Source organism: Dermochelys coriacea, chromosome 9 (genome assembly GCF_009764565.3).
Source record: "Dermochelys coriacea isolate rDerCor1 chromosome 9, rDerCor1.pri.v4, whole genome shotgun sequence".
NCBI classification, from domain to species: Eukaryota; Metazoa; Chordata; order Testudines; family Dermochelyidae; genus Dermochelys; species Dermochelys coriacea.
In genome coordinates this window covers 22674681-22686711 of record NC_050076.1, presented here as the reverse complement: position 1 = coordinate 22686711, position 12031 = coordinate 22674681, and the positions used below count along the sequence as shown (strand labels likewise).

General features: G+C 40.6%; 1 protein-coding gene across 3 annotated transcripts in view; it reads left to right on the top strand.

Annotated features, from left to right (window-relative positions):
* LOC119861685 (schwannomin-interacting protein 1) overlaps nucleotides 1–10357 on the top strand; it is a 125463-nt gene extending 115106 nt beyond the window's left edge. For all 3 annotated transcript variants that reach the window (XM_043491910.1, XM_038417094.2, XM_038417096.2), the window contains 2 exons: nucleotides 1438–1531; nucleotides 8167–10357. In XM_043491910.1, the coding sequence (XP_043347845.1) occupies nucleotides 1438–1531; nucleotides 8167–8218 (146 nt within the window). In that variant the 3' untranslated portion in view covers nucleotides 8219–10357. The remainder of the gene's footprint in view (nucleotides 1–1437; nucleotides 1532–8166) is intronic.
* The last annotated feature ends 1674 nt before the right edge of the window (nucleotides 10358–12031 follow it).

The following is a 12031-nucleotide window of genomic DNA, read 5'->3' as shown; positions in this document are numbered from 1 at the left end:
GCACTGAATTGCTCCTTAGATTGTTGTGCTCGTTAATTACTATCATGGTGCTCTGCTGGGGATGCAGATTATTTTTCCCTGAAGTCCTGCAACAGAGGCTGCTGTTTTTGAGCAACCCTACTGGAATATTCGTTTTATATTCTAGGACATCGGTCAAGCTGTTTAGAACATATGATGTGAATGGCACATAAAGGAGAGAATCAATCAAATTGATTACTCTGATGCAGTTTTTTTCGGTTTCTGAGTGGGACAGTGAATCATTAGCAGAACCACAACTTAGATTACTAGATTTTTATTCTGAATATTTCATTTAGGCATCATTTTTGTTCTTGACTGCTCCCCACGCAGGTCCCCTTCTGTTTACCTTTTTCTGTTGAATTGTGCTGTGTTGCTTCTAGCTTAAAAGACAGATTTCGTGTGTGCACACGAAGGAGCAAGCACACTTTCCTTTGTGGTGTTTTCTGGATTAGCTAGCAATCAGTCAGAAATTCAGTAGTCCCCTACCACTCTCCAGAATGATTCATCATATCGTTTTGCTATATTAAAGAAGAACCCACCTTCGCTCCATTCTGAATTGCAATGTATTGTATTCCAGGCAAAGCAGAATAAGCATCCTATAACATTTATATAGTTACCCACTGTCACTTGCATCACATTTTGGCTGTATTTTTTTGCTTAGAATCACTAGATTCCTTAACCTATAAATAGATATGAACCACAGGTTTTTGATTACAGGCTGCGAGAGCTCAGAAAGTCTGTTGTTGTATTCAAGATGTCTGGCATTACCACAAATCTGCCACTGATTTCTTTTACTAAAGTGCAGCTCTTTTATCTGTCTGAGCTGTTTTGAAATACTGCCCTTTTTCTTCACACAGTTTCATTTACATTCTTCTTTTTGAACAGATCAGTATGCAGATTTTCTGGGCTACAGAACAGTGTCAGGCTTGCAGTTATGGCAGCATTGAGAAGGGGAGAGTTCCAGGAAGCTCGTTACACTCTAGAGACATTTTCTTTTTGGATTACTTTAGGTTGTTTTTTCCACACACTTTTTCCTAATGAGTGATTGATTTTTCTTAGTGTGTAGAGGCTTCTTGGACCAAAAGTCTTTCCCAGCTGTCTTTAAGTAGATGGATTAGCTAAAATCTAAAGTTTGAGTTGAGAGGATGCTACATTCAGTTATTTCATGAGACCCATAGTAGTTAAAAGTCCGTATTTGTTATAGCTCTATTAGTAATATAGATAATCTTTTATTCCATTTCGTGATATGCTTCTTTTTATGGAGACCAAACCTTACCTAGGGAATCTTTCTGCTTCTCCTTGTAAGCAGTTGTTTACTATATGAAACACGATGATTTAGGAGGAGCTAACAGTTCCCTAATCATTAATCCCTGGATCTACGGTTAAATTAAATTATAAAATCCTTGTCTTTGGTACCAGGCTTGAATGAAGAATTGGTGCAGCTGCTTCTTATTCGAGATGAATTGCACACAGAGCAGGATGCAATGCTGGTAGACATTGAAGACTTGACCAGGTTAGTAAAGTCTTCTTTAAACACTTCTGCTAAGAATATTCCAAGTTTAATATACTTTCTATGTTTTGGAGCAACATTTGGGTAGAATGCCAGGCCTAAAAGTTGGTGGTGATAAATAAACCCAGTATCTGTCATATATGATTACCAGTGTAAGCATTTTAGGTATATAAAAACTTAAGAAGTTACCACTTTGATCCCCCTTTACATATTTTTAATTGTAATTCATTCCATTATTTTGTGTGTTTTATTTGGAAATTTATATTCGAACCCACTGCCAAGGTAAGTGGGTGTTTTGAGCAATAAAAAAAAATCAATTACAAATCAATACAGAATAATATTTAAGTAATTTCTGTTACTTAATGATATGTCATTCACCAAATGAAGGTTCCTATTCTTGGACCCAATTCATGTCTACAACCAAGCCACAATTTTCTCTAAAAGCACTCATAGTAAGATAAGTGGAACTTCAGAGATGATTACCACAAGGAAATGGGAAACATGGGTTACCTTTGGGGAGGAGCAGCAGGCTGGAGCCAGGGACTGTATCTTCCTCAGGGCAGGACTGACTTTTAACCCCTTGGATATCTTTTTACACAGTGGTCTTCATCAGTGTTACAGTACTTTAAGGCCATTTCTGCAACAACAGCAAAATAATTCAGCCACGGGCAATCCTAAGTATTTTCAGCAACTTTCTGCTGAGAAATATCAACTAGCTGTCCAACTCCATATTCCTAGAGACCAAAATTCTGATATGTCACAATCTGGCACTGTCATTTCTGAAAAGTAGAGAATAGAAACTAGTTAAGAATAAATCTGCTTTGGTGCTGCCAGAATGTTTTAATCCCAATACATCAAAAAGGTTTAAAAAAAAAATCCCCCATAGCATTTGTGTGGTGCAGACTAGATGAGGTAGACTTTGCAACCAGAAGGATTGCACGGAGATGTAACAATAACATTAAGCAGTGGACTGAGAAAAAACGTACCAGAATACAGGCATCAAGTCCTCTTAGTCCATCGTCTCGGATATGATTTAAGGGATCTTTTTAACTTGTATAATACTATGGCAGTTAATCTAACAGATTTTAAAGATTTCTGAATAATAAAAATTTAAAAGATGTTGGATTATTTCCAGTGCTTATTGGTCACAAGTGGTATTTTCAGCACTGCAGCATTAAACTATCCATGTAAAATTGTATGGGCCAGCAAAAACATTTTTCATACAGTTTTAAAAATCTTTCTGAATAAATATTTTTGAACAAAGTCTATCTTTAAATGATATTTTCAGAACTCCATTTTGATGATATGGAAAAGGTGGGGGAAAATGGACTGAAATGTTTGATTTAAAAAAAAAAACAAAAACAACAACTTTTGTTGCATTACATTTGGTTGAAATACAGTTATCCACTACCTGGGAAAGTTTTGTCATAAATGATATGGTAATTGGAGTGTAGTTAAGTCAAATACCATCATTCAAAATAGTTTACATGCCACCTATGGGTGCTTTTAGATATTGCAGTCCTGGCTTACCTCTGTTGCAATCACAAGTAAAGCTTCCTCATTTAGAAATCTTGCATGTGCACAGTCACTATGTGGTAAGTTAATAGAATAACAGTAAAACGGAGGAGGATTTGGGGTTAGAAGTGGAGCTGAATAATTATAAGGTCTCCTTTCGGGCACAGACAAGTTGATATCCATTAGAGATCCCAAGTGCATTGTAACATAGCTTTACGCAAAATAACTGTTATGTGCCAGAGAATCTCCAATTTAGGTGAAAATTCTCTGCCTGGCCTTGGTCTGTTACATACTCCTACATTTTGGGGTTGAAGGATTTGCACAGTAATAGATACTTGATCTGCCCCTGCTTGCTGTCTCACAGTGAGTTCATTCAGAGGGGGGTTCTGGGCTGTACAGTTTGTGTGCCTCACCTGTGCATCCTCCCATTCATCCAGGCCCCCTCCAAGTCAGCAGAAACATACCTGCCTGGATGAACTTACAGGAAAGAAGGGTTGCAGTTGGCCTGTAGGCATTTCTCCCCATCATCATCAAACATGCATGGTCTTCTGAGAAGCGTTACGCCAGCCACCGCAACCACGGCTGATGGCATTGTACAACCCGCCTGCACCAGGGTTCTGGTGACCCAGCTCAGGCTGTGAACCTTTGTCTTCTGCCATGAGATGTACAATCCCATAATGGGGGCAGCATCTTAAAAACTTTGAAAAGCAGGGGTGAAAGTCTCTGGCTTGTCCACAAGCAAGGCAGTGTCATCAACATAGTCTTGGTCAGCGAACACTTTTTGATCAACCTTGATTCCGATGTGGAGTGGCAAGTCCTAATATCCACTTGATAGTGCAATAGATTAGTGCCAGGGTGAGAATACATCCCAACTGCACATCTGAGGTTGTGTAGAAATCCAGTGAAAGCAGTTGACCAACACGCACTCTCGCACTGGTAATGATGTGAAGATCATGCACTAGATTTAGCAGAACATCTGGGATGCCAAGACTTTTTGGTGAAAACCGAAGCTCTGATCTGTCAAAAGCTGCTTTGAGGTCAATATATGCCACATTAAGCGGGCAGTTAAATTCTCTGTGCAGCTCAGTCAGAAGCCAGGGAGTAAGGACAGCATCTGTTGTTGACCACTAATTAGTGAAATCTGATTGTCCACAGCAATGATGTCTGTTAAGGAGCAGCTGTATCCTACCAAGCAGAACATGAGCACAGACCTTTCCAGGGACTGATAGCAATGAAATCATGAAATCAACCTGTAGTTCCTCCACTCAGTGTGAGATCCTTTACCCTAGTACTAAGATGGCGTCTTTCCATTCTATTGCTACTGTCTGATTCCTACACTTTTAACAACATATGCAGGCCAATGCTCACTGATTCCAAGGCATCTTTGAGCAGCTTGGGTTGAATACCATTAGGTCCAGTAGCACATCCATTCCATAACTTTTGAATGGCCTTTTGTATTTCGTTGAGTGATGGAGGATCAGTGTTCATCACTGCGTCTGTTACCATATGGTTTGTCAGGTCACGTAGCTCTGGAAGTCATCAGCAGGTACGTGGTTCAGCACACTTTCAGACTTGTGTTTTCCATCTGCTCAGGGCCTCATCCATTTGACTGCAGGGAAAGTCCTCTTAATGATGGGTATGTTGGAAGGCTGTTTATGGCTGTAGGTAGGATGCAGATTGTTGTGCTTTAGGCTGTCCTCTGCTTTGTCAACCAGCAAGCTGGTGCATAGGTCTCAAAGTCACAGTTTTCCGTGGCCAGGAAAATGCCTTTCAACTATTTATGTTCTTGGACAACTCCCTATTTGTGTCATTCTGCCTTTTTTACTAATATATCAAAGGTCTCTTCAGAAAGTCCAGGTTTCTTGTCCAACCATTGGGCACTGACGCTTGTAGCAGTAGCATGTGATATAACATGGCATATATCGCTTCAGGCAATCTCCACATCATCCAAGAGTGTACCAAGATTACATATGTGATCTTCAATGGGCTGTGTGTATTTCATGGCTTCAACATGATTCTCAGAACGGTGTTGGATGTTGTACTTTTGGTGGACATCTGGCTTGTGAGAAGTTGGAAGATGTTTTGAGAGCTGAGCAACAACTGGTCCGTGGTCTGAATTTGCTGGTGCTTCTGTGCCAGCGAAGACCCAGTGAGATTACATTATGGAGGGATTTCCTATGAGGATATAGTCAATTTCTTTCAAGGCAGATGTCCACTGTTGGAAATATAGTTCCACTGATGGTTATGGAGGCACCTAACATAGGAGCCCATGACAGACAAATTCTTGGAGGCACACAATGTCAAGAGCTGAGAGCTGGTGTCATTTGGGAACTTGAAACAGAGGGATGTAGCACAGTCTAATATCCAGTTTGGTCACAGTGTTGAAATCTCCGAGTGCTAAAAGAATGTAATGTGGCAGAGTTGACTGGATTTTGCTGCTACGTGTGGTAGAACAGCGGTTCTCAAAGTCGGTCCGCTGCTTGTTCAGGAAAAGCCCCTGGCGCGCTGAACCGGTTTGTTTACCTGTTGCGTCCACAGGTTCGGCCGATCGCAGCTCCCACTGGCCACGGTTCGCCGCTCCAGACCAATGGGGGCCGCGGGAACGGCGGCCAGCAAGTCCCTTGGCCTACGCCCCTTCCCGCAGCCCCCATTGGCCTGGAGCAGCAAACCACAGCCAGTGGGAGCCGCAATCGGCCGAACCTGCGGACGTGGCTGGTAAACAAACTGGTCTGGCATGTCAGGGGCTTTCCCTGAACAAGCAGCGGATTGGCTTTGAGAAACCACTGTGGTAGAATGCATCCTTTTCCCCAGGTGATGCATCTTCCGTTGGCACATAGGCCCCATGACAGATAATCTTCCATGACAGTGTTGAAGCCAAGCATAAAATAAGCATGGGAAGATGGGGCTAAGAGTTGTGTGAGGCATTGTCTAGGAATAAGTGCCACATCTTCAGTATCGTGTGGACCATTGGAATGAAGAAGGCTACTTCTTCCACAGTGACTTGATCACTTTGTGGCAGGCAACCCTCTGTGATACCAGCGATTACTACCTTGTAGCAGGTGAGTTCTTTGAGAAGCTCTGTCTTGTGCCCAGTATTGTTCACTCTTAACATTTTCCATCTTGCAACATGGAACAAGCCTCTGATGTCTGGTTTGGACTTCTGTGGAATTCACCTTCCCTGAGCGGGGTTTGGGTCATGCCTGTTATGTGTGAGAAATAGACCTCTCCAGGAGTCAGCAATAATGGAGGGGTGTTAACCATGATGCTGTTGTTGCCATCTGTCATTACTGGTTTCCCCTTTATTTTTGGTCTGGCTCCCTGATGGTACTGGAGAGACAGAGGGTTGGTTTTGTTTATTTTTACACCATTTCCCTTCCCAAGAACTTTTTCACCAGATGCCATTGGTTCCTGAGGGCATGGATGTCCATTTTGAAGATATAGCTCCTCTTCCGCCCAGTGTGGTCCACCTCATCCACCTTCATCATTGTTGAAGAACTTGGCCCTCATCCACTCGGTCTGTTGTTGATCTTTGCCCATTACTTAAGGTGGGGCCCTTGTTGGGTACTACCAGCTGGAGCCCGTCGCACTCGAGGCTCACATGAGCAGGGTTGACCACACCCTGAACTAGAGCAGCTAATGCCTCTACTACCCAGTTCTTTGGGACAAACAGCAGTGGATTATCTAGTTGTGGTGGTTGGACAGTAATCAGTTCTGAGAGATCCTAGTAATGAGTGCTGCTTGTGTTGTCAAATAATATTTAGGATATTATATGTACTCTTTGTTGTGACAGGTACTGCAGGAATATGAATTTGCACAATGATTTACACCACTTACTATTGTATATCTTGCAGTGTTTGCTTGATGTTCCAGCTATATCTGTTTTCTGTGCTTCCAAAAATATTTCAGCATTCTGAAAGCATTTTGCATCAGCAGTAAATTAAATTGTTTAAACGTTTAGAAGTGTCTTTGACATCTTCTATAGCAGTGTATTTCATTGTTACACTTTGTGATATTATTCTGTATAGTGTGACAAAGCTCTGTCCTTGTCCCTGTGGGTCCTGCGTTTCCTGGCTGATTTCTCTAGCCTCAGAGGCTCACTGTGACCCTCCACATAATCCTTCTCTCTCTAGAGACAAGGGTCACAGCCTACTGAGCCATTTTCATCATAAGCCAGCAAGAGAGGTGAGGAGAAGCTATTCTCCCTTGTATAGTCTCTGTTGCCTCCTAGTCTCAGTGATTAATCAGTGGGCAGGCAAAGGGGGGAGCCCAGGCCCACCCTCTACTCCGAGCTCTAGCCCAGGGACCCTAATAGTATCAGATATGGTAGCTGACCTTTTAGAAACATGACACATACAATTCCCTGGGCTACTTCCCCTCACAGCAGCCCCCACTTCCTCAAGCTCCACTTCACCCTTACCTCAGGGCCTCCTTCCTTGTGCCTGATATGATGTGTACTGCTCAGTCTCTCCAACAGCACAACTTCCTCCTACAACTCCTGACACGCACCTCACTAACTGGGAGGCTTTTAACTAGTTTCAACCAGCCCGATTGGCTTCAGGTGTCCCAATCAACCTAGCATTCTCCCTGCCTTCTGGAAAGTTCTTAATTGGCCCCAGGTGTCTTAATTGACCTGGAGCAGCTGCCATTTAACTTATCCTGGTACCAGGGATTTGTTTAGCCTGAAGCTAATATATCTTATCTCCCACTACTTTTCTATAGCCATGTGGCCTTTCCCCGTCACAGTAGTCATGTCACCAAAGGGCAAGGGATGCAGTGTCAACCCTAATTCCTGGCTAATTCCTTAGCTTGTCATACCGTCTCATTGTTCTGAAACTAACAAATTTAATTTCCTTGGGTGGGAGCAGGGAAAATGTTTGCAGGTTATATGATCCCAGGAGTTTACTTTAGTCTAAGGAATGTTTCTTTATTTTCAACGTGTATTGTACACTAGGTAACCAGACCAAGGTCATGAAAGAAATGTTACACTAAGCTAATCTGAACATAGTAATTGATTGCTTTACATTTTCTTCATTGGGGAAGCTGTATTTAGGTTGAAGTATGTTTTAAGATGTTAAATAGTCCATTTAATTTTTCTTGATAGTGATTTTTTTTCTCCTCCCCAGACATGCTGAAAGTCAGCAGAAGCACATGGCAGAGAAAATGCCAGCAAAATAAAGCAAGAAGCAATCAGAATAAGCTAGCATTTATTTTGGTTCCGTGGTTGTACAAATGCTGATGCTCAAGATGGCGCACAAGAAAATGAGTGTTAGTCATTGATAATGTCTGAAGCTTTATGTCCAGTGATTGGCCTCTGCTCTTTAATTTATTTTAATTTTTTACTTGTGCCATTAAATATCGGGCATTTTAATAATATTATTACAAAAATGTACAGTACTTATAACATTACAAACCATGGATAAGAAGAAAAGTTTACCTTTATTTTTGTTTGTTTAGAGATTTTAAGTTGAACAGTATTTTACCATTGACTACTTTTTATTCTTCACTGTAGTTTTAAACAAAGAAACTGTAATTGACGGTGCTATACAAGTAAAAAAAAGAAAAAAAACAACAAAAAAAATGCCTGCCTTGTAGTGAAATTGTAGCGTTCAGTAATATGTATATTTTAATCAGTTTTCAACATTTTGTGAATGTTGACTACCTGACATTCATTTTTAGATGTGCTATTAACATTCAGTTGGATTCAGAGAGTTACCTTGAAAGTTTTATGTATAAATATGTAAAATAAAATTTAAAATTTTGTTTCATATGATGTCTTTTTGTTGACAAGTGGTTGACTTAGGTGTTGCACCAGTAATATATTCATCCTACCAAATGTGCAATTCCTAATTTCTCATCACCAGAAAGAGCCTTTTTTGCATAGAGCATTTTACAAAAAAGAGAGAGAGAGAGAGAGAGAGAGAATGGAGACAGGACCAGATTTTTGTAGATCTATTTATTTGTAAGTTCATAAAGTATATGTGACATGGACGTAGGATATTCTTATATATAGTATTCACTGGGAATCCTAATATGACGACTATTGTTAGAACCAGCAGGCACATACAGTAGATGTTTTTATATTTTAATGTCTGTGACTAAATATTCAAATAACTCACCAACTGTCAAAAATATAAATGTGTCAAAATCTTAACATACTAAATGTATCATGTATGGTAATTAATCACTTCACTACTTTTGGCTGAGATCACAGTGTCCTCATCAGTTTAGTATCTGCTACATCTGTCAGCACCAAGGACTGACTAGATAAACAAATAATTCTGTTCCGTCTTTGATTTCATGCTGACATACCAGGTCAATCTACCTATTCCTAGTACTAGATAGCCAGCAGCTGAAATGTACATTATGCAAAACAGGTTATCTTTTACATTTTGCTTTAATTATGTTTTCTCTGAGGTGTGACAAATTTATCTTGAGCAAGGTTATGGCTAATGAATTATTCAGGATGCTTTAACACAGCCATATGGTACATTAAAATTTCACCTCACATGAAGAATGTATTTTATAAAATTATTTAAATTTGTTTTGTCTTAGCAATTATGCAGTCCATAAATGAGGCACCAAAATGCTGCAGAGTTTGATATGGTTTTTTTTTAACAGAGCCCTACTATGTTGTAATAAACTTCTCTTTGTGGTATAAGTGTTGTCTCCACGTGGCAGATGGCATCTGCTTTAGTAGGGATTAGATGGGTCACATGTTCTAGCACGATGAACATTCTGTATTTTATTATTAGAAAATATTTGCAGCTTTTCAAGAGGGAAATGTTCAGTTTTTCCTTTAAGTCTAGCAGGAAGAATGTCATTCCTCTGAATTTGCCACTACAGTTTTGTACTAAGTTGACGTTAGCACAGGGGTTCTCAAACTAATCTGCAGATCCCTTTGGGAGGCATGCCATGCTAGTGAAGCATCTGTCAGTCTCCAGTTGGTGATGTTCCCTGCCATTTGTAATCCAGTCCAGGACTTTATTTTTAAACTGAATAAATAAAGCACACTCTGCTCCCTTTGTACATGGCTGCGTCAGGATGCTCTCTGTCTGGTGTTGCTCTGGGTTCAAATATAGAGATGACACCTAAAGTGGAGAGAGAGCAAACACAAAGGCGGATGTGACCAAAGTGCAGATGAAACCAGGTGTGGAAAGGCACCAAGGAGAGATTTAGTACTAATAAGTCTCGGGTGGGATTTTCAGAAGTGCTCGGTGTTGGTATAACTGCTCCCACTGACTTCAGGCTAGCACTCAGTGCTTTTGAAAATCCCACCTGTAAACTCCCTCCATGCATCCAGAGATAGAGAGTAAATAGCACGTGGAAAAAAATGTGGGAATGTACTAAGAAGTTGATTTTCATTCTGTCTCCTTAATACTGTTCTGAGACTAGTTTTGCAAGTAATCAAAACTTAAATTGGGATTAGGAAATTGGAAGGGGGAAGTGTCCAGGAAAGAGCTCATCTCTATTTTAAGAAGTGATCCATAGCATGTACAGAGTTTGAGAACCACTGAGCTAGCCTATACAATACATATAAAACAGGAATGTAAAATTAAGATTGATTATTTTGCTTTCTTTGAATCTATGCAGAAAAATATTTTGGATGTTCTTTCCCTGTATCTCTTGGTTGTCTTGACATTGTGTGTGCACTGTGGTTTCAACTATTTTTATATTTCTGCTTTGTAAAGTTCCAGTCTTCAGTGCTCTAAGGCCAAAACTGTCAAATTTGGAGACCAGAATTAGGAACATAAATGCAGATACCTATATATGTGGCCTGTTTTTCAGATGTGTTGAGCACCTGCAGTTTTTCTTAAAGACATTGGAGTTGTTGGTGCTCAGCATTTCTGAAAATCGGGCCATTTATTTATGTGCCTAACTGGATTTAAAGTGCTTGTCTTAGCACTCAAATTTGAAAACTTTGGGCTAAGCTAAATAAAATAAAATAAAATCCTGGTATGCTCTAGGTGTGTGTGATAACATACAGTAATAAAGTTACAATAATAACATCTCTCTCACATACCTTCATCTGTGATAGACGTTCAGATTATATAACACTATTGATATGCTATAATAAATGAATATGTGCAATGGAGACAAATATGTCTCATGAATAGTGTCACTGGATGAACCTCAAGGCCCAACTGAATATGTCTGGCAGTTCGACTGCAAGTGCTGCTGTGTTCGAGGAGAAACTGTACCTTCAGTCATTTATGTATGATTTATTATAAAGAATTAATTTCCTGCTAAGTGTAACACTGAAGATTTAATGGGATCCCTTCCTGCAACACGCCTATACAAATCCTATTAAAAATAATTGGAGTCCCAAGCCTGTATCAAAGCAAGGATACATCCCTAAAAGTGATTTGCTGTTCAATCCATTCGTTAGAGAACAGTGAACACCCACAACAGTGGTTAGACCTGAATGCTCCGTAAAGGGACAGTTTTTCTATGAAGCACTGGAAAATACATTATTAGAAGCAATCCTGGCCCTTGCAGGTGAATGAACTAGATAAGTCAATAGGCCTTTTCCATCTCTGATTCACCCCATCCCTGCAAAGAGCATCAGTCTTCTTGGTTTTCAAAGGTGCAAAGCCCTGTGCTCTGTGTTCAGGCTCAGATCTTCCTGTCTGAATGCCTCCCGCTCCCATTCTCACTCAGAATTGGGGCACGGGGAAGACAGCTGCAGACATGGCACCATCTTTGGACTGTACCAAGAGCTCTTTGTGGAAAGCAGGGATTCATGTAGATGGTGGGAGTGCCAGATGCATATAGTCTCCACCCTCTCCCACCAAATGGCAGGAAATGGGTTCAAAAGTTAATACAGACAAAGGTTGCAAATCTACAATGGTTGTTCCAGGGATAAGAAAGTATGGGCAGTGTCTGTCAGCGTATGAAGCCAAGCTGTCTAGGAACAGAATGAGGGGGCCCTAAACCTGAAGTTATGGAAAGGCCTTTGCATGGTTGGCTATGACATCCAGTCAGCCACTA